The 24,470-nt window shown below is 37.3% G+C and overlaps 1 protein-coding gene across 1 annotated transcript in view; it reads right to left on the reverse strand.

Annotated features, from left to right (window-relative positions):
* LOC121419835 (phospholipid transfer protein C2CD2L-like) overlaps window positions 1–24,470 on the reverse strand; it is a 100,689-nt gene that overhangs the window by 38,594 nt on the left and 37,625 nt on the right. Inside the window, exons 5-13 of the mRNA XM_041614297.1 lie at window positions 16,435–16,545; window positions 14,134–14,298; window positions 13,227–13,344; window positions 6,251–6,404; window positions 5,482–5,552; window positions 3,636–3,763; window positions 2,466–2,640; window positions 1,920–2,069; window positions 703–738 (exon numbers count right to left, since the gene is read on the reverse strand). Coding sequence (XP_041470231.1) covers window positions 703–738; window positions 1,920–2,069; window positions 2,466–2,640; window positions 3,636–3,763; window positions 5,482–5,552; window positions 6,251–6,404; window positions 13,227–13,344; window positions 14,134–14,298; window positions 16,435–16,545 — 1,108 coding nt within the window. The remainder of the gene's footprint in view (window positions 1–702; window positions 739–1,919; window positions 2,070–2,465; window positions 2,641–3,635; window positions 3,764–5,481; window positions 5,553–6,250; window positions 6,405–13,226; window positions 13,345–14,133; window positions 14,299–16,434; window positions 16,546–24,470) is intronic.

Below are 24,470 nucleotides of genomic sequence, written 5' to 3' on the forward strand. Positions count from 1 at the left end.
CTCCACGTTATAAACTCGACCATGCAAACCTACAAAGATCATATGATTAAAATCTTGTATCTTCAAAAAAAAAATTGGCTGACAAATGGAAAGGTGCCTGCTAATATGTGAAAACTAATAGTGCAATATCATAACTATACGAAAATAGCTAAAGCCTGGCTCATACCTTTGCGTTTTGGGTTCGCGGTCAGCAACGTATTGCCCTAACACAGATAATCGCAGTCAGACGCAACGCAATGCGATGAAACGAGCTAATACACAATCCTTACGCAATCTAACACAGACACCTTGCGTTCTAGCTTTTCAAACATCCACAACTCAACTGAATGCAACCGAAATTCACAAGGGAAAACACAAGGAGCAGTAACAAGTGGTAGCCAGCAACTGCCACAATGGATGTGCCATAACAAGCAACAGCAAGCGGCTTGCAATTTACCTTGTCTTACCCACTTTAGTTTGCATCCCCATGCTTTTCTGCGTGCAAGTTTGTACCAACTCTTACAAGCTTGTAGGTAAAATTGTGATTGCAACCAAAAATTTTGCTGCACAGGACGTTGCGTTAGGCTGCTTATGACTGTTTTTCCGCTAACGCAGCAATACCTAGCTTAAACGAACAGGTGTGAGCCAGGATTAACAGAGAATTATCAAGATGATGGCAAAAAGAGAGACATGAAAAGTGTCTTGCTGAACATCCAAACAAACCTCTGATTATAATGCTTGGACCAGGAGTCTGAGTAGCTGTTATTCCATGATGCAAATGGAAACATCATTATGAAAGTTAGATGATGTATTATAAGAAATGATACGAAACACGGCAAACAAATTTCATAGGTTATGAGATGTACGAAGATGCATCCACACTGGTAAATGTATTAGATTGACATATCAACAAAGTCAGAAAATTATTTGAATTTAGGCATATTCTAATCAAAATCAAGAACTTTGTTTTTAACCTGTGTTGTTGTTTTTCAAGGCAATTAATTCCACCTAAACATAAAATTCAAATTTTGCTAAAAAATGTTGTGCATGTGTTTTTCTCATATCTCCTACTTTGGACTGAAAACATATTGATACAATTAATGACTTTCTTATTCATAACGAAAACTTGTAAATCATTTTCGATTGGGAAAATTTCTAACGTGCACTATAATTGAGGTCCCCTGCAATAGTAGGTGATGCAAAGATGGCCAAAAAGGAGATGATTTTAACTAAAAAATTAAAGCAGAATCACATGTTCAACAAAGGATACAGCCTTTAATCTATAGCTGTGGATTCACTTTGGACAGCCTGCAGTTTAACTAGTATGGATAGCAAATAATTGCATTAATCTCTAATAGTAGAGGTTTGATTGATCAGCAAATTTGATGCTCAATACTATTATGACTGCTTATGAATAATACATGAAACGGTTAAGGTTTCTTCCCAATTGAAAATTGACGAAATAACACCGTTTTACAACAAAAAACATCTATGTCAAGAAGGTTTTAATATTTCCATACTTCAAATAATTTTAGCATTAATAGCGTGTTTCACAAAGATTTAAGTATGACTTAGAGTCACACTTAAATGCCGACGCACACACGATATGTAACGCGCAATCTGATTGTTGGATACGCTGTAATGCGTGTCCCGTGAACATGATCTGACCAATGTGGTGATGTCTTCTATACCGTACTTAGCCATGAATTTAAGTCACACTTAAATCTTTGTGAAACACCCCCCACGGCTTAAAATGAAACAGACATCAGAATGCGGGGTTATGGTTAAACCAGGCAGCAGAATCCAGGTAGAAGGAAGCAAATTTCAAAGGTGGAAACAACTTTCATGAAATGTTCTTAACTCATTTAACAGTTCCATATAACTCCAGCAAACTTTGCGACACAGAGGAAGGAATTCAAATGTCAAAGGTCATTCATTACCTGAAGATGTTCTCTGCCTTGGTACATCCAAAGATTGAGTTCCGGTAGAATGATGAGATCTATCCATCCCGCCCTCGCCGTCCGGATATACCCCCGGTCTCTGGGGGGTGGGAAGGGATGCTGCCGTTGTGACAACCCTCATTGGTGCTTCTATCAAGATAGATGAAAAATAACGAAGACTAGGATGGGTTAAGGCGGTTAAAATAGTGGAGGGTGTGACTAAATAATTGATGAGACCAGTCTGCTGGTCCTCAACGCTAGGGTAAACCTCTGGTCTTTAAGGGGTCGGAAGGGATGCTGCCATCGTGACAACCCTCATTGGTGCATCAATTGCAAATTACATTAGCCAAAGAAGGAAAAATCAAGTTTGCTAGTTACAATTGATACATTAATTGCAAATTAGCCACAGAAGAAAAATCAAGTTTGCTAGTTACAATTAATACATCAATTGCAATTTAGCTAAATGAATATGCAATCGACTGCACATTGCAACATTCCCCAAGAAACAACCTTAAAAAACAGTCCACGGCACAATCTTTCTCTTACCGTTAGATCCAGATCTCCTCTCCCCAGGCTTGGGTTTGGCTGTTGTCGTTGTTACCATGGTGATAACTGTACCGTCAGGGGCAATGCTTCTTGACGTCTCTACTCTCTTGGTGGGTGAGACGGGTTGTCTTGGTTTGATCTCAGTGTTCTGCTCTGCCGACTCCATGAATAGGAACTAGACAAAAAAAAAAAGCATAGACAGACTTAGGAATTTGTCGTGTTGGTGAAAGAATGCCCTGAACACCACACTTTTGTGCACCACATCAGACAGCAAGTTACAGAGTAATTTAGCTCTCCATCCCACGTTACTCCAATCAAACAACCACAGACCTACAAATTAACACTCGACAGATTCTGTTATCCCACTTACCGATACAAGAGACCCTTTGACAGACTCTCTCCATCCCACCTTACTCCACTCAATGGTAAGATATGACTTATCAACCACAGACTTACAAAGAACACTAGATAGAGACGGTTATCTCACTTACCCATACAGTAAGAGACCCTTTGACGGTCTCTCCATCCCCCGTAACTCCACTCAGTGGTCTTATTAACCATAGACTTACAAAGAACACTAGATAGAGACGGTTATCTCACTTACCCATACAGTAAGAGACCCTTTGACACTCTCTCCATCCCCAGTAACTCCACTCGGTGGTCTTATTAACCATAGACTTACAAAGAACACTAGATAGAGTCTGCTATCTCACTTACCCATACAGTAAGATTACCCGTTGACGGTCTCTCCATCCCCAGTAACTCCACTCAGTGGTCTTATTAACCATAGACTTACAAAGAACACTAGATAGAGTCTGCTATCTCACTTACCCATACAGTAAGAGACCCTTTGACAGTCTCTCCATCCCCCATAACTCCACTCAGTGGTCTTATTAACAATAGACTTACAAAGAATACTCAATAGAGTTTGCTATCTCACTTACCCATACAGTAAGAGACCCTTTGACACTCTCTCCATCCCCAGTAACTCCACTCAATGGTAAGATCAACCACAGACTTATAAAGAACACTAGATAGAGACGGTTATCTCACTTACCCATACAGTAAGAGACCCTTTGACGGTCTCTCCATCCCCCGTAACTCCACTCAGTGGTCTTATTAACCATAGACTTACAAAGAACACTAGAAAGACTCTGTTATCTCACTTACCCATACAGTAAGAGACCCTTTGACGGTCTCTCCATCCCCCGTTACTCCACTCAATGGTAAAATATGTCTGCTACCTCGCATGTGCTCCAGAGAATCCACCGGCACCTGAGCCTCACCAAAGAACAAATCTAAAGAGAGAGAGAGAGGGGGGGTTAGAAAGTGAGTTGGTGAGAGAGAGGGTAAATACTTTACAATCTTGAGCATAGACAAGAATGCTATTTAGCCTACTTAAAGATAAATTCCAGTTTTGGTAAAGATCTCAAAATGACTTTTTACAGAATCTAATATAATGACCACCCAAGTGTCCGTTTGTATGAATAAAAAATATGTGCCAAAGGATTCTGGAAGAAATTGTGTAATTGCTGAGAAATAAGCAAGATAAGCGTGGATTTGGTCACTTCCGTCGGGTCTTTATTCCAGCAATAATAATACACTGTCCCACGTGTGCCTATCTGTGTTGGTGATCTTCAGTGTGAATATTTTTCGGCGTAGATTTCAAGATTTCACAAAGTTCAGTTTATGTAACTGTGCCAGATCTAGATCCTCGATGATATACTGACAATTAAGCCTGGTTTTACATACTTTCTCATGAAATCAGTGTTTATTGCAACTACTGGCATTTCTCTTTAAAGGACAAGTCCACCCCAACAAAAAGTCGATTTGAATAAAAATGAAAAAAATTCAACAAACATAACACAAAAAATTTCATCAAAATCGGATGTAAAATAAGAAAGATATGGAATTTTAAAGTTTCGCTTAATTTCACAAAACAGTTTTATGCACACCCTGGTCGGTATGCAAATGAGGAGACTGGTGACGTCATCCACTCACAATTTCTTTTGTATCGTATTATATAGAATAGGAAATATCCTATTTTTCTCCTCCTGGTCAAGTGAAAGAACGATTGATTCCTCCCTGAACATGTGGAATGAGTATTGTTTGATACTATATGATTCAGTCAAGTTGGTCCTTATTGTCAAATCTATAAAAAAAAATGAAATATTGTCTAATTCAAACAATGAAAAACAAAAGAAATAGTGAGTGATGGACATCATCGACTGTCTCATTTGAGTTGTACATATCACTATTTTGTGAAAAATAAGCAAAATTTTAAAATGTCATAACTTTCTTATTTTACATCCGATTTTGATGAAATTTTCAGCATTTTGCTCGTTTGATTTTTGTCTATTTATTCAAATCACCATTTTGTGGGGTGGACTTGTCATGATGTAATGTTTTCTGTTGACCCTACACACATACTAGACCCAAATTTACAAAGGTGGTTTCCATAACCATCGGTTGAACCCATGGTTTACGCAGATTTCCTGTATAAATTACGCTTGTTTACCACGTCTCTTAAAGAAATCCAATGTTGATGAGAGCTTTTGTCACTGTGCGCAAAATTGACGCCTGTTGCCATGGTTATCCACGCTATTTAATCCATGAGTCCACTATTTTGAATTAATGAGTATACTCTTCAAACAGTGGACTCGTGAATGAAACAGCATACTTAACCGTGGCAACAGGCGTCAATTTCGCGCACTGTGACAAAAGCGTGCATCAGCATTGGACATTTTTCAACATAAGCGGTAAATAAGCGTAATTTATACAGGAAATCTTGTTCAAAGAGCAAAGTAGGAGTTTTGGGCCCATCACATTAAAGGGTCTGACGAAGCTCAAAGCCTCGCAAGCAAAAGCTAACCGAACAACAGGTAAATTTTCATGATTGTGAATACAAGAATGCTTGTTTTCTCATATTTATATTATGTTATTACTCTTTATTCAGTAAAGAGCTTACAGATTAAGTGCTGTATTAGTTTAATATATTATTATTATTTAGTCTTACCATCACTTCCTTTTTCGCTTCCCTTGTCCCATACTTCAAAGCGTAGTTCCCTTGAGTTATTATTTAGTTGACTGTAAAAAAGTGGAAGCACTTTGATATCATAACTATCACTTTTGCTATCAACACTGCCACCACCATAATATATTTATCATCATCACCATCATCATCATCATCATCACCATCATCATCACTCATCATCATCATCATCATCACCATCATCATCACTCATCATAATCATCACCATCATCATCATCATCACCATTATCATCATCATCACCATCATCATCATCATCACCATCATCACCATCATCATCATCATCACCATCATCATCATCATCACCATCATCATCATCATCATCATCACCATCATCACCATCATCATCATCACCATCATCATCATCATCACCATCATCATCACCATCACCATCATCATCACCACCATCATCATCATCATCATCACTCATCATCATCATCACCATCATCATCACCATCATCACCATCATCATCATCATCACCATCATCATCATCACCATCATCATCATCATCACCATCATCATCATCATCATCACTCATCATCATCATCACCATCATCATCATCATCACCATCACCATCATCACCATCATCATCATCATCATCATTATCATCATCATCATCATCATCATTATCATCATCATCATCTTCACTATCACCATCATCATCATCACCATCACCTTCATCATCATCATCATCATCACCATGATCATCATCACCACCACCATCATCACTTACAACAAGAAGTGTTCATCCCAGAATGGATTGGTAGTATTAACGATGGTATTTGTCTTGTATCTCTGAGGCGGTTGATCTAGCATGGCAATGCAATATGGGTCGCTGCTGCTGCTGCTACCTCCACTCCGAACCAACAAACCATTGGCTTTGATTACTGAAAAACAAAAAATAAACACATCGGGTAACAATACATTTATTGATTCACTGCGGAAATCAGTCGATGCAAACAATCATAGAAATCATATATAGGTCTGCCTGACGATCAGTTGCTAAGAATTATGTTACACAACCCTGGTTTCATTATCTTCTCAAAACAAAGCAAAAAATATTTTCCTTAAAGACATTATGAATCATTTTTTACAACATTGTTATTACAGGCCCCGTCTTACAAAGAGAATCAATGTCAAATATATGGAAGTCCATCAATGTCATAATTTTTCTTCAGAAAAAGTGTAGAATGAACAACAAGAAGCACAATGAATTGTCAAGAAAACACTAAATGTACGAATATACATCATATCTAGAAAATAATTTGAATAAACATGCATTTTAGATGTTGACGCAGCTGGCGTTCCACAGATGTGGTTGATTAGATCAATCGTAAGTCTTTGTTAAGACAGGGTCCAGGTAATAGTGCAAATTAAAAAGAAAAAAGTGATAAACATAGATGCTTGCAGAGAATAGAGTAAATATGTGACATCGCCTCACAGTCATTTGGAATATCATAAAGAGCTGCGTATGGAAAATGCAGAGTTATGGCGCAGCCACATTTCCCCTACTGTGCCTGTTAACCCCATCTTGGCCGGGGTATTTTGGGAGTTCATATGGCCGGGGGGGGGCTCCAGTCCCAGGCCCCCCTAAGATCTCGGCCGTCGACCGCGCGATCGTGCCAAAAATTGGCACGCGGGTTGCCTGGGACATAATCTACAAGATTATATAGTAATTTATTTCATGCGAATCGCTATTAAGTGATTATGCTAATTTATGCGAAATCATACTTGTTCCTCTAGCTCCCTAAATAAAGCTCCAAATGTACTAATTTTTGGTATAGCAAATCTTTGTGGTGTTCTTAGCAAGTGTACATGAAAATTGAAAAAATTGCGATATCAAACCATTTTCTTATGTATTTTATTGTTTTTTGCAATTTCTTATGTATTTCTCTGTTTTTTTACCTTTTGTTTTTCATTGTTTTTTCAATGAAATTTGTTGGGAACTCTTCTGTGATCATAAAAAGCATAAAATAAATACATTTAGACCAGCAAAACTAAAAATAATCATACATTTATGAATTTTGGTTGAAAACACAATTTGCATTGACTTTGTACACGAAATCACGTTTTTGAGCAATTTTCGGTCTGACATGCACTTACATAATGTTGCGTAATTTCCGAACCACGTATCCGGGTGACGCAAAGTTGGTCTCAAAAGTTGCACAAGACTTGAAAGTAAAAAGTCAGCGAGCGGCGCGGTCAAAACATTTCGCTCAGCAAAAACATTGCGCGACTCGTTGAGGGGGGGGCTCCAAAGACCCCCTCCCCGGCCAAGATAGATTTAAGCAAGTTGAAAACAACAGTTTCAATAATTTCTGTACCAGGTGGTTTGCAAAAAAATGCATAAAATGACTGTTTTCAGCTTGCTGTGAGGGCGCTGTAGGGAAAATATAACTGCAGCAAGAGAGGAGAGTGTCATGACTGAGTTTGGCTGCCAACCTGTCTAAACTGTACATAGGCAAGAACCACTTAGCAACCTCAACAGTACAGTAGAAAACCACTTCAAAGCCTGATAAGAATCTAAGAGCCATTCTCGCTGGAATACGGATTGAGTTTACAGACCAAATGTATTATACATGTTGTTGAATCCCCATACGGTCAGATAAAGTGATAGGGTATACACAAAAACCACTCTCACGTTGGCGAGTAATTTCCAAGTTAGTGAATGACATTAAATTTTGAAGTGAGATTGGATGCATTATTGCATCCAGCTACAATGCAGTCATTCCAAATCTAATTACTTTTCATAATTTCATGAATGGGAAAAGCAAAGTTCATTTCGATTTCCTAGTCCTTACAGCACACTTGTTTCAATTCACATTTCTTGAATGATTTTTACACCTTTCATGATTCTTATTGTGAGTTAAACATGTATAACAAAGTTCCTTTCATTACTATATTGGGGGGGAAAAATATTGCTCTTTTTTTCTATTGAATCAAATGAACTTTCCTCTGGGGTGAACTTGACCTTTAAGCTGTACTTCATGTATGACACAATGTACATTACGAGTGCCTAAGTCATTATCAAATATTGTAATCACAAGTGATGAGAATGCTACACAAAATGACAAAATTACGAAACTACTCATTGAACTGTGAAAAGGAATTAATGTGATGTGTACAGCATGATATGAACAATAACTGAAACCGGATTTCACTCTTCTCTTAACTTTCTTTTCTCTATCAATACATGTAGTATAATAAAATGTACAAGTAGTGCAATTAGAGGTATCCTGTAACCTATACGTTTATTTAATCTCCAATTTTTGTTTTCAACTTCTTCAGCATAAATGTACATGTGCATTGTGGTATTCACTGGACATGGCATCAATTTATCAGTACATATTTTTTTCTTTCTTATCTCAATTCAAGTACCTGCTAAAAGGTCTCTTTCGGAGGAATGGGTCATCGGTGTGCCATACACATGTGTTTGGGTATACTGCAAATCGTGTGCGACAGAGTACGCAAAGGTGTATAAATATACAAAATGAAATATGAAATGTTGAAAAAAAAAAGATATGGCGACAGTCTGAAGGAAACAAACTAATGCTGACTCAATCAAAAAGCTGGACGGTATCATCAATTAAATATTCAATAAAACTCATAAATGAAACAAAATAAACAGGAACAGGACAAAAAATAATAAACAAGTGGAATGCCTCTGGCCGTCTCACCTGCATCACGCGATTCAACATAGCAGCAGTGCTGACTTTGAAAACTACTATAACTCACACAAGATGTTCAGTGATACTTGGTTACTATTATTTCCACGTTTTATGAATTAGACCAGTACACTTACAGAGATAGGATGGTAATTCAACAAATACCCCCAATGCGGCAAAAGTTCATTGATCTCACATGACCTTTGACCTTGATCATGTGACCTGAAACTTGCACAGGATATTCAGTGATACTTGATTACTCTTATGTCCAAGTTTCAAAAGTCAGATCAATAAACTTGCAAAGTTATGATGGTAATTCAACAGATACCCCCATTATGGCCAAAGTTCATTGACCTTTGACCTTGGTCATGTGACCTAAAATGCGCACAGGATGTTCAGTGATACTTGATTACTCTTATGTCCAAGTTTTATGAACTAGACCAACATACTTCCAAAGTTATGATGGTAATTCAACAAATACCCCCAATTCGGCCAAAGTTCATTGACCCTAAATGACCTTTGACCTTGATCATGTGACCTGAAACTTGCACAGGATGTTCAGTGATACTTGATTACTATTATGTCCAAGTTTCATGAATCAGATCCAAAAACTTTTAAAGTTATGATGGTAATTCAACAAATACCCCCAAATCGGCCAAAGTTTATTGACCCTAAATGACCTTTGACCTTGGTCATGTGACGTGAAACTCATGCAGGATGTTTGGTGATACTTGATTAACCTTATGTCCAAGTTTAATGAACTAGGTCCATATATTTTCTAAGTTATGATGACATTTCAAAAAACTTAACCTCAGGTTAAGATTTTGATGTTGATTCCCCCAACATGGTCTAAGTTCATTGACCCTAAATGACCTTTAACCTTGGTCATGTGACATGAAACTCTAATAGGATGTTCAGTAATACTTGCTTAACCTTATGGAAAAGTTTCATGAACTAGGTCCATATACTTTCTAGGTTATGATGTCATTTCAAAAACTTAACCTCAGGTTAAGATTTGATGTTGACGCCGCCGCCGCCGTCGGAAAAGCGGCGCCTATAGTCTCACTCTGCTATGCAGGTGAGACAAAAACCAATGAATCACTAAAAAGCAAGTGAACCAAAAATGAATAATGACTAAAACTCAAATTAATATCAAACAAATACATAAACTAATTAGCTAATTTATGGTTTGATCAATCAATTGTTGAATAAATCAAGTAATAAATTTATCAATTACTTAACAGACAAAAAGAATCAGTAAAAGAATACAAATAAAAATAAAATGAAAAATAAACTATCAAATAATAAATAAATGAATGGATGGATGGATGGGTGGATGGGTGGGTGGGTGGGTGGATGGATGGATGGATGGCTGGATGGATGGATGAATGAATGAGTGAATGAATGTATAAATCAATAAAAAATAAATAAAGCAATAAACTAATCTGCTATCAAAAGAATCAATGAATCAATTAAGTAAATAAATTTATCAAGAGTAGAGATAACCCGCTTTGATGACCAAATGGTTAAACTCACCTTTGACTACAAGGCACATGTTAGAGGGGGCTTGAAATAACATGAAATAAATCAATCAATCATTAGGAAGTCCAGTCTTAAAGTCATCTGACCAAACATGTTAATGCATGATAGGAAAGCCTGGATGCATTTTGTTCATGATGCTCGAGTTGGCTTCATATGATACTCGTAGTACATGTAGGAGAAGTAATGGGCTCGCATCAACTACAGTTACATGAAAGTGCTATGTTGCATGCATATATTCTTAATATTATTTTGTTAGATGCAATTAACCCTTTGCGCGCTGATGCTGCAATTTTGCATATTTGTACAATTAAATTCAACAATTTTAATAATTAGTTTTCTCCCTTAGTTTTATCTTCAATTTAGATAAACTAATAAAAGTCAGTAGTTCTTTGATAACATCTATATAATAATAAGTATAATTGGTGCAATATGGATATCTTGAATCAAAGAAAATAACATGGAAAAAAATGTCATTATTATCCCCCCCAAAAAAATTAATTCAGCGTGCAAAGAGTTAAAAATTAGTTAAAGAGAAGTGATGACTGCCAAAAAATGTACATACACCAGTCAGGTAGAAAGGTGCTTTTTAGTTCCTAAAGTTCCAAATTAAAAATTCTATAGGAATAGACATTTTTGGAATATTGCTCCAACGCTGGCCTTGACTTTTGGTCCCTACATTGTACAGGGAGTTTGCTCTGAAAGGGGTAATTACATGCATGAGTATTCTTCAAAAGATCTACCAACTGTGAGCTAAATAACATTTTGGGTAAAACGCTTCCTGAATGACATTTTCAGACTTTCCAGAAGGCCTAATTATTGTATATCATTCGCAATTTGATCAAAACATTTAGACACTTCCAAAATGTATCAAAATGCGAGCTGAATATGTATAATATGGTTCCATTAAAAAATGTGAGCAGATTTCAAAACTTTCAGCAAGTGCACAATGTTGCCTTTCAGTTTCGTCTACATACAATCATGAAAGGTGGCATTTAAAGGTCAAGTCCACCTCAGAAAAATGTTGATTTGAATCAATAGAGAAAAATCAGACAAGCACAATGCTGAAAATTTCATCAAAATCGGATGTAAAATAAGAAAGTTATGACATTTCAAAGTTTCGCTTATTTTCAACAAAATAGTTATATGAACGAGCCAGTTACATCCAAATGAGAGACTCGATGATGTCACTCACTATTTCTTTTGTTTTTTATTGTTTGAATTATACAATATTTCAATTTTTACGAATTTGACAATTAGGACCTCTTTGCCTGAAGCACAAAATGTTAAAATAATGGAATTTCACGTGTTTAGGGAGGAATGAAAGTTCATTTCACATGACAATGACGAGAAAATAAAAATATTTCATATTTCATATAATAAAATACAAAAGAAATAGTGAGTGATGTCATCAACTCTCTCATTTGGATGTAACTGGCTCGATTCATATAACTACTTTGTTGAAAATAAGCGAAACTTTAAAATGCCATAACTTTCTTATTTTACATCCGATTTTGATGAAATTTTCAGTGTTGTGCTTGTTGAATTTTTCTCTTTTTATTCAAATCAAGTTTTTGTTGGGGTGGACTTGTCCTTTAACAGGGATTCCAGACGCTGAAGCTTTTGGGCCACTTCGGACACCAGTTTGCATCTATTTCCTTTCACCTTGACGTATGGTTCCGAAGTAGTTTTCAAACTCCTGACTACTTTCGCTTGCTCTGAAGGCACATTTACATTTCGATAATGTAAATAAATTGAAGGGTTCTATTTATTGCAGAATGTCGATATTTTGGACATTGTTTGATGTAGCTTACGCCTATTCAACTCTTTCTGCCTGTTATTCACAGCACTGCAGTATCATAATCATCAATTTACTCAGCAATATCTCTCTAAAGGCTTGGTCCCACAGCACTTAGGGATGCAGAGAGGATGTAAGAGGGAAAAGAATCTTGCCATCCGTTGGAAAACGAAATGTATCCATTGTGTGCTCTTTGCATACGTGTTTCAGACGCTCTATATCGATCAAGCATCCGTCCACTGTGATTTCATTGATCTCCCATTTTTTCCCTTGTCTAGAGCGGATGAAAACGGATGGAGCCACCCCAAAATTTTGCTTGTCCACTGCATCCGTTAAGAATAAGTTTTGTGTCCGTCGGCCAGTGGGACCAGGGGAGCGTTTCATCAATATTTTCATCCAACAAGTTGTCAGATCTGACATCTTTCCATGATTTTGATTGGCTGAAAGGCACTGTTCCTATGGTAACTGTCGGATAAAATGGGACTTGTCGGATAAAACGTCCGACAAGTCCTTTCATGAAACGCCCCCCAGGCCTTAACAAAGTAGTACTGACAGTTGCACTATGAAGACACTCCCTCCTTAAGCATCACTCATTGTTCAGACTGCGTCCCTATTTCACCGCTATACACAATGGCTAACTTAATGTAAGTGTGAACACACCAATGATTTTACACTGTAATGTCAATGTAATTAGGAGCCCTGTTTACCTTTGACTAAGAGGCGTGTTTCTGCCATGGCAGGCGGTTTTGATGACACGTGGTTGGTACTGGAGGGTACGATGGGTGTGTGGTGTACGGCTTGAGGCATTCGATTTGTGTTGTTACTCTAGGAAAATGAAAGGAAAAAAATACTTAACATTATCTTGTTAAACCCACTAGAAACCTGGCTGATTATGTTATCATTTTGCACAGACCCCAACCTGCATGCAGGCTAAGTATTTATCTGGGGGGTGTTTCATGAATGTTGTCAACACTGACTAAATGTCGTTGCTGACAATTTCAGTGAAATTCTTGGTTTTAATTGGCTGTGAGGCACCTGCCTCCGACTGTTACTATAGTAACTGTTGGAGAAAGCCAACTTGTCAGTGCTGACAGCTTTCATGAAACGCTCCCCTGATTTAATTCATAAATCAGAAGACTGCTTTTAACACTTTTCTTGTTTAACTTCTTGACAACAAGAATACTGTTTCATGAATGTTGCCAGCACTGAAGAGTAATCGCATTAACAGTGAAAATATGAGTGATTCCTGGCAAATCAGACTCCTGGAAAAGTTCTTAGATCCCCCTGAAAATTTTCCATGAAGTCAATAAAAATATTTAGATGAATCTCAAATAAAAAAAACTGGGGTGTACCACAGGGAATTAAATTTGGGTCTTTACTATTTCAAAACATAAGCACATCACATTTCTCAGAAACCAACAAATATCTGGGTACATAGAATTTATATTCCAATTCCTACACCAAAAGTAGAAACTTAAGGGAACAGAGTCCTGTTATTTACTGATCAGACAAGCTTTCAACTGATACATTGAAAATACAGCACTCCTAAAACAGAAATTTCTCCCCGAAGGAAGGGAGAAAAAAAAATCCTTGTTTCATGAGTAAGTTATATACCATGGAAGGATATGTTGGTCTGGCTGTGTTCGTATGGATGGCATTGGTGGCAGTTATGATATCTCTAGGTAGCGCCCTCATGGGCAGCGAGAAGTTAAAGGTGGCGGCCATGATGGCATTGCGGAGAATCTCCTCCACGATGACAAGGTCAACTCCATCATTTTGCTGTAATATAAAGATAACAAGAATGATTAGCAACAATTATAATAGTGATATTATTGACTTCCTCTTTTTTACCTAAAACAGTGATAAATATATTAACCACTTGACTGCCCAGCACGTAATATTACGTGCTGGGCGAGCTTACGATCTGTGCGAGGCACGTAATATTACGTGCTTGACCTATCTTCTGTTTGAGGCGTCAGCACCGCGCTGTTAATACCCCTACGATGAAAACAGTGCATGTATATCAAATATTAGACTATGGAAACCAGATGGCGCTATTCCACAAAAGTTATCGATACTTTTGCAGTGATTTATAAATGTTTGTATTCACTTTGCCGTAGTGAAAGTGTACGATGCTCAGTTCAAAATGGCGACTCGCAGTGGAAAAGTGAATCAGAAGGATTTTGACGAAACTTTTGATGATAGCAGTGATTAGTATAGTGAAAGATCTGGGTCAGAAGGAGAGGATGATTTTTTAATGGATATTGGAAATAGTGATGAGGAAAGTGATGTAATTATTTAGATTTTGTTCCCCTAAGTTGCTGTCGGTTGTAGTCCCATTCAGTAGCACCAGGAGGGTCTGTGCGCATTACAGCCTATAGCAGTCAAGTGGTTAAAACAGGGATTTCTTTGCAAATATTTAGGTCTGTCTAATATCAGTGATTACTGCAGAAGAGGACATCTTAATTTTGGAGAAAAGTTCACTGCTCCAAAAGCAATTGACGGAGTACCCATAAATAATAATACTCAATAAAAACCATGATAATTAAACTTTTTATACAGAAGAAATCTGTTATCATTTCATGATTGTTGTATAGAACCAATCATGTATTGAAGAGATGCAGTTTTGCATAGACAGCTAAGATCATAAAGTAAAATATCCGTTTGTTTCTTAATAGCAACCAAATGAGTTAAGGTTTCATAAAAGAAGAGGCAATTCTTAAATCACACAACAGTATGACAGTATTTTCACATTTGATTCTCTTTAACCCTTTGCCAACTGTATGCAGTCAGTCACTGTATACAGCCAATGGGAATCCCAGTAGTCGAAATATCAACTCATTGCCTACTAGAACAAGGTGATCCCTATACAAAGCCAATGTAAATTACAGAATTCAGTAGTCAACAGGTTAACCCACCCCATACTGGAACGAGGTGATCCCTAGATACAAAGCCAATGTGAATTACAGAATTCAGTAGTCAACAGGTTAACCCCTTGCCTACTGGAACGAGGTGATCCCTAGATACAAAGCCAATGTGAATTACAGAACTCACTAGTCAACAGATTAACCCACCCCATACTGGAACGAGGTGATCCCTAGATACAAAGCCAATGTGAATTACAGAACTCACTAGTCAACAGATTAACCCACCCCATACTGGAACGAGGTGATCCCTAGATACAAAGCCAATGTGAATTACAGAATTCAGTAGTCAACAGGTTAACCCATTGCCTACTGGAACGAGGTGATCCCTAGATACAAAGCCAATGTGAATCACAGAATTCAGTAGTCAAAAGGTTAACCCATTGCCTACTGAAACAAGGTGATCCCTAGATACAAAGCCAATGTGAATCACAGAATTCCGTAGTCAAAAGGTTAACCCATTGCCTACTGAAACGAGGTGATCCCTAGATACAAAGCCAATGTGAATTACAGAATTCAGTATTCAAAAGGTTAACCCATTGCCTACAGGAACGAGGTGATCCCTAGATACAAAGCCTATGTGAATTACAGAACTCACTAGTCAACAGATTAACCCACCCCATACTGGAACGAGGTGATCCCTAGATACAAAGCCAATGTGAATTACAGAATTCAGTATTCAGAAGGTTAACCTATTGCCTACTGGAACGAGGTGATCCCTAGATACAAAGCCTATGTGAATTACAGAACTCAGTATTCAGAAGGTTAACCTATTGCCTACTGGAACGAGGTGATCCCTATACAAAACCAATGTGAATTACAGAACTCATTAGTCAACAGATTGACCCATTCACTGCCTAATGAAATGGAGTGATCCCTGTACATAGTCTACATGTACATGAATTATAGAATTCAGTAGTCAAAATATTAACCCATCGCCTACTGGAACTGTACAAGCCAATGAGAATTCCAGAAGCTACATGTAGCTTACCCTTGTGTTTGAATTCTTTTGTGGTTTGATGTTGAGTTGAAGATCAGGTCTTCTGTCCCAGTTTGCTGTCAGGTGCCATTCCTCACCAAGTCCACGCACCTGACAACGAACCTAAAGAAACAAATAGAAAAATATCTTACTTATAGCATCTTAATATAAAAATAGATATAAGTATCATAATGATATCTTCATACAGGGTAAACCTTAAGAAAAAGAAATGGATACAATATTATCATGATAAAGCATTCTTCTTTTATACCCAAAAGCAACAATTTTATGTATCTGGAATATCCCACACCCCTTTAATAATGAAAATATATTAAGTTGTTAAAGGTTACAGGTAGCCTATACATTGCAATTATCTATTCAAAGGTTTAGGAGGAAAGACACCTGTATGAGGTACATTACCTTTGAGTCAAAATTTAGAAAATTGATGTTTGATACAAAATTGGTGGTATTACATGTATGATTGTCAGGTATTTGTGGTTTTTATGTGGTTAGCATTATGGGTTTAGATGAAAGAGTGATTACAACCACAAATCAACACAAAGTTCAATACGAAACAGAAACACATTGACTGAACAAAGACAAAAATACAGGATGAATAAAATATATAAACGATTTTGAAAAAAGACATCGGCCCCATTGCATGAAGTCACTTTTATCAGGGTTCCCACAGAAATTTGAAAACAGAATTCTACGACTAAATTGCTGCTTTCCATCCCGCGATGTCCAGGGAGTTATGTAGAATTTGGGATGTCACAAAACTGGGAAAAATGGAAGTAATGAACACCAACTATAATAGCAGAGTATGATCACAGAGTATGAGAGTTGCGAGACAAGAAAGACTGGAAAGCTACCATAGCCAAAAGGTATCAAATGCAATTCCATGACTTTTCACAAATTTTCCAAATTCCCTGACTTTCCATGACCATAAATTTTTCCATGACTTTCCATGACTGTGGAAGCCCTGGTTATACGGGAACTTTGCCATGCAAAGGTAACTTTCATTCAATCCTTGATTTTGATTGGGTGTTGATCAGTATTACCATGGTACCACTGAATGGCAAAGTTACCATGTAATAGTAACTTTTATGCAATGGGGCCCCAAAAAGACAATTGTACTTGGACAATATCCATCTGCCAATGAAAGTTTACTGATGAGCACAAGAAAACAAGAATATCAAAACAGAACATGAAGATTAACAAGCAAGAATATCAGGGAGATAATAACTGTATTTCCAAGCAAATAAATTGAATATGAAAGTTTATACTGTGATGAGAATTCATCAATTTGTAACTCCAAATATCAAACCAATTTTGGGATACAAAAGAATATCGGAAGATATTTCTTGATCAAACCTTTGGTGTGAAACGAACAATATAAATCATCTCCAATTATTTTCAATGGATGATCATATGCGAGTGATAAAACAGTTTCCAGTAACACCAAAAATGTAACAGTTTATCTGACTTGGACATAGGCTGGCTGGGCTACACCTTTGAAGATAGAAATCAAAATAACTGTCCCCGAAGTGAACTTGAAAACTGAATTGAATTTGAATTCATGAATAGACGAGGCTAAATAAAGAGATAATTCAACTCTTTCGGAATTCACACCATTGGTTGAGTGGATTGAGTATGTAACTGTAGTGTTTGACCTTAGCATGGGAGAATATAGGTATTCACACACACAGGCTACTGCTTGCCCCCTGGACCGGGGGGGGGGGGGCACTTCCATTGACAAGTGGATACCGTGCACGACCATGGGGTTTCAAAAAAGCACCCTAAACAAGTATTTTCCACCCCTTCACAAGTATTGGCATGTGAAACCCTACCCTTTAATACTAAGCATTGGAAACAAAACGGTACCCTTGACAAGTATTCCCTGAATTCACCCCCCCCCAAAAAAAAACAAAAAACAAGTAGAACGATGTCTTAATTGTTATGTCACGGACGTCGGCTTTACCTTTACTTTCATAAAGTTTAGTACCACACCACCCACCTCACTCAAATCAGACCCAAATCACATAGTGTTAGGGCAAAAAGTACATTTTCCATTATCCTTCACTATTTTAGAGATTTTGACACAATTTTATTACAACATTCCCTGTTTTTAGTGCAACTTTGTATTATGTTCAATCCCCATGATGCTATAACTACATCGTACACCAGAGTTCAATCCATGGTGTAATTCCAGCATCAGTGGTGTTATATTATCACATTCTATTTTATAGTGCTACTTGGTGTTATATTCAATCTCCAGGGTGTTAACACTACATTTAAGTTGAATTCATGGTGTTTGCTGAATACCAATTGATGTTATACATGTATTACAATACATGCCCATTCTCTATATCATAAAATAGCCTTAAAACCGGACAGATTGAATTTTTTCAACATGCACTCATCGGAGTAAAATCGAATGAATGACTAAAACGCTAGAGCAAAACAATGCATAATAGAACCAAAACTAGACAATGGACGTTAAATGGCTACCGATAGCCGTGATTTGCTGTCAAGGTAAACAACCTCTTTTTCTCTTTAGCATTTACTTGTTCAATCTCTATGGTGTTAAAATTACACCAGTGACTACATTGTAAATGGTGTTATGTTATCACTACTCGGTGTCATCTTTAACCTCCATGGTGTATTGTTAAAACCTGAGGGTGTAGTCCTCTCAGAACATCGCTTGGTGGTGTTCTTAACACTAGCACTACTAAACACCAGTCATTGGAACGTTGTGGCCCAGTGGATTAGTCTCCGGACTTTGAAACAGAGGGTCGTGGGTTCAAATCCCGGCCATGGCGTAACTTCCTTCAGCAAGAAATTCATCCACTGTGTGCTGCACTCGACCCAGGTGATGTAAATGGGTACCGGCAGGAAGTAATTTCTCAAAAGCTGTGTGCGCCTTTATCGGTAGCCTAGCTTAGCCGGGTAATAATAATAGCAGTGCATTTTTAAAGCGCCATGAGCACCGAAAGGTGGACCTGTGCGCTATATAAGTAGCCACCATTATTATTATTATTATATTACAGTGTACACACAAATCAAATAGAGCTTTCATTTACCTGGGGAGATACGAGTCAACACCCACGGATGTGGAGTGGATTAAATTACTGTGGTATTGAAAATCAATTTAACCACATTCAATAGTGCATGATGTATGGATTCATTAATACGGCTTGATTACAAATATACCACGCATAAACCACAGAGTGTTTAAGGGAAAGTATAAACACTGATATGATATAGAGCATAGAAGGCAATACAGGTTTGACAAATGCAGTTGAAGAGTATTTCAATTTTTTGGGGGGGTCTTAGCCTTTTCTTTCCTTGGATCTCTTACTTCTCCTCTTTTTCCAAAATGGTCTTCCATTCTTTTTTATATCTCTGTTTCTTCTTTCTTCTGCTCACACTCCTTCTTACTTACCTTTTCCCTTCTCCTTTTCTCCTCCTATTCCTTCTTTTTATTTTCATTTTCCTGCTTCTTATATTCTCATCTACCTTCTGCACATTCAGCTTGTATATTTCTTCCTCCTCCCTCTTCCTCTTTTTTTCTTCTTCTTCTTCTTCTTCTTCTTCTTCTTCTTCTTGTCCTCCTCCTCCTCCTCCTCCTCCTCCTCCTCCTCCTCCTCCTCCTCCTCCTCCTCCTCCTCCTCCTCCTCCTCCTCCTCCTCCTTCCCCTTCTTCTCCTTCTCCTCCTTCTCCTTATTCTTCTTCTTCTTCTCATTCTTCTCCTTCTCCTCCTTCTTCTTCTCCTTCTTCTTCTTCTCATTCTTCTTCTCATTCTTCTTCTCCTCCTCTTTCTCCTTCTCCTCCTTCTTCTTCTTCTTCTTCTCCTTCTTCTCCTTCTCCTTCTTCTTCTTCTCCTTCTTCTTCTCCTTCTTCTTCTCCTCTTCTTCAACTTCTTCTTCTTCTTCTCCTTTATCTTTCTTTCTTTCTTCTTCTTCATCTTCTCCTTTTTCTCCTTCTTCTTCTCCTTCTTCTTCTTCTTAGGTCTTCTTCTTCTTTGTCTTCTTCTCCTTCTTTGTCGTTGTCTTCTTCTTCTTCTTCTTCATTATTATCACTATTATTATTATTATCATTCTTATTATGATAATTATTATTCTTATAATTATCATCATTATTATTATTCAGACACAATATTATATCAATAAAAATGAAAGCGGAGGAGTCAGAGTAAAGAGAGGAAAGGGCATATAAAAAGGGGGGTGAGCAGGGTGTGGTAAAAGAACAAATGAAAAACAGAAAAAAAATGTTTCAAAAGAGAAGGAAAGGAAGATATCAAGACAGTGAGAGACATGGACAGAGATAAATGGAAGAGAAGAGATAAAGATTTTACAATGCTTTAGAAAAACTTGAAGAGAAAAGGCAGAAAAAAAAAGGATCAAAATGGAACAAAGAAGAGTGACAGGAAAGACATCTATAGAAGCAAGATGATGAAGAGGGAAAGACAAAGAGAGGTGAGAAAGAGAGATAATGATATTTCAGAAAGGTGTTTTCACTATAAATATCCGCAAGTTGATGCATTAACAATAATCATTTCATTCCGAGCACCAAGACTGGGGTAGGCATACAGATGGCTTATTGAGCTTTGCAGGTAAGGGGGTGAGATGGCGTGGCGTTCCTGCAATTCTTCTCAGCTTGGCACAGTCTGTATCAAATTACTGAATATGATTCACAGAATAAATAGAGCCCCAGGCTTCCGTACACTGTATGATTGGCTATAGTATAGGGGTCTATATCTCCAGTTTCACTTTATTCTGTTCTCTTGGAATAATAATTTAATTTTACTCCCTTTTCTGTCTCTCTCTCTTCCCCTTTCTCTCTCTCTCTCTCTCTGTCGGTCTATCTTTCTCTGTCAGCCTATCTTTCTCTTTCAGTCTATTTTTCTCTGTCAGGGAGCTGTTTGTCTGTTTATCTGCTTCTATATCTCTATAAATTTCTTTCACTGACTCTCTTTATTTTCTCATGAATTCCAACTTTCTTCCTTTTTTTGGTGGGGAGGGACTCTGTCATTCTCTTGGAGCTTTCTGTACAAAATATTTTTGGTTATTTTGTTTTATATACAATGCTGTTTACTAAATGAAATTAATGGTAGTTGTTTAATAGTTTAAATAAGCTTAAAAGCGGAAACAACAAAGTTTAATCTTAAATATTTAAATTTCAATAAATGAAGCACGATTGCTTAAACCATAAAGCTACTGTAAATTCATATATCAAAGAGAGCAATGCATAAAATTTTGAACAGAATTTTCTTTAGTGTATGTTTAGACCCCGACTCCTACATGTAGCAAGCAGTCATGCTATGATAAAATGCAGGAAAAAAGAAATATCAATTTCTTTTTTAATGTAGTATGGTGGCTATTACTAAATTAAAGCCATGAAAGCGTAAAATCCTCGAGCCTTGTTTACATACAGGTAGTTTATGAAGTGACAAAAGTCAGCCATATGTTTTGAGAGTATTCCTTAAGCCGTGTATGAGCAAGGCCATACACGTCTTCAACTTCAAGTAATCACATCAAGCCGTGACAGATTTGAAGTTCAAGTTTGCAAGCAGCACTCCCTTTATTTTTCTTAAAATGAAAATACTAAATATTTCCTTTAAACCATGCAAGAAGGTATGCCTATTAAAGGTCAAGTCCACCCCAGAAAAATGTTGATTTGAATAAATGGAGAAAATCAAAGTAGAATAACGCAGAAAATTTCAGCAAAATCGCATTTGAAGTAAGAAAGTTATGACATTTTTAAAGTTTCGTTTATTTTTCACCAAACAGTGACATGCACAATTCAGTGACATGCAAATGAGACAGTCGATGATGTCCTTCACTCACTATTTCTTTTTTGTTATTGTTTGAATAATACAATATTTCATTTTTTACACATTTGACAATAAGGACCAACTTGACTGAACCATATAGTATTAAGCAATGCTAATTTCAAAGGTTCAGGGAGGAATAAATCGTTGTTTCACTTGACAATGAGGAAAAAATTAGAATATTCATAATAACTACAAAAGAAATAGTGAGTGGATGACGTCATCAGTCTCTTCATTTGCATATCAACCAGAATGTGGGAAATCAAGCCAAGCTTTAAAATGTCATAAATTCCTTATTTTACAACTTCTTATTTTGATGAAAATTTCGGTGTTATGCTTGTTGGATTTTTCTCTTTTTATTTGAATCAACTTTTTGGGTGGACTTGTTCACCCCAATTTGTTGCCAAATTAAGAAGTGAAAGCAGATTAAAAAGAATCATAAAAATAGCTTTATAACTCTAGTTCTACAGTACCCAGTAAAACATGGGATTGAATTAGTATACAACTCTGTCAACTTTAAGAACTTTATAGGTGTTCAACACTTTAAACAACCATATCTAATTTATTGAAGATTTGATATGAAAAACTAAACTATTTTAATAAAACTTTATTTGTTTAAATTCTTAAAAATCTACTGTAAAGTTAATATATTAAACATTGTTGAATAGCAATTCTAATCAGCGTTTTTACCGAGTACATGTGATAGCAGCCTCCATTCACATACATGCAGACGATGTAGTAGACATTACCTGGAAGCTAACAGCATTCTCCCCAATTAGAATTACAGTAATACATTCCACAGGCAATGAATGTAATAAACTTCATTCCATCACATACTCACTCCTACTCTACAGTTACTGAGTACAATGAATTTGAACCAACATGATGTATACAGTATGTTCCGAAGAGTAACCATTAGTTGTATTAAACCTTAAATCTTTCATTCAAAAAGTGAATAACTCCTCTAATAATATGGGACAACATGGTGTGGTATCATTAAAAAAGCATTTCGGTGGTGTAATAAGAAACACAATTTGGTTTGCATGATATGCCTGCAGTGCGATTGCGATTGCGATATAAGAGCATATCGCACGATGCACTGAAATTTCACGAACTCCCGAAAGCCTAAATGTTCAAAAAGTTTATGTGCAAAATCATGTCATATTGCATGGTTGGATGAATAATTATCTTATTTGCACATAGAAAGTTTGGGGTATCCCAATCTATGGCTTGCAATTTAAGACTTGAATACATTGTATTCTTGTACGAGTTGTATGTCATAATGATGTATGTGTGCTTAGGTTCCCCTCTCTTCCTCTCTCTCGTTCTCTTTTTCATACTCACCAGCAGGCAGCAGTCACCTCTTGAGCACACATTCTGTAATATCAAATTATTTCACCACCACACTTGGTATCCTACTTCAACTAGGTCATCACAGCAGCACTGCTCTAGGCAAAGCCTCACTTACCCTCCCCCATCCCATCCCCTACCTCCTTCCCCCCCCTCCACCTCCACCTTCTCTTGCACACATCTTGTCTTCCATGACAACTCTCTAAAGGTTCCGTCTGCACCATCCCGAGTTTTCAAATCAGCGCGTTATTTCTGATCCGGCAAATTATCCCGATCTGAACAATCTTGAGATTATTTGCAATGGAGACGCAATTATCGCGCTAGTTCGTAGGATTAATCTCGAGATTGCAATCCCAAGTCAACTTGGGATTATTTGCAAAAAAAAAACGCTATTTCACGAATTATCGCGCTAATTCGTAGGTGCAGACGCACTCGGGATTATTTATTCACGGCGTCAGACCATGCATCGATGCCTCGCTCGAGCAGGAATTGCTCTTCTTGCGATGGTGGAGACGGGGTTTCTTTAATCTTGAGATTAATCGCTAAGAAGGCCGATCGGGCTAAAATCTTGAGCAAACTCGGGATGGTGCAGCACCGCCTTAAATGCTTAAGAACTAATCTAGTCCCCAATCACTCTCCCCTTGGCGTGATACTAGGAACCAATCCCTTTGGAGTGAACTGTAATCCTTTGAGAGTGCATTATGACTCCTTTTGAACTGCATATGCCTCCTTTTGCAGTTCACTCCAAAAGGAGTCATAATGCATTCTGGAAGGATGTACGGTTAATGTAAATGTTAAGTTGCTCTTAACTTACGGACAGTTTTACGAAGCACCCACATGGTATGGTGCCTTCAACTCTGCACAT

This window comes from Lytechinus variegatus, chromosome 8 (assembly GCF_018143015.1).
Source record: "Lytechinus variegatus isolate NC3 chromosome 8, Lvar_3.0, whole genome shotgun sequence".
Classification (NCBI taxonomy): domain Eukaryota; kingdom Metazoa; phylum Echinodermata; class Echinoidea; order Temnopleuroida; family Toxopneustidae; genus Lytechinus; species Lytechinus variegatus.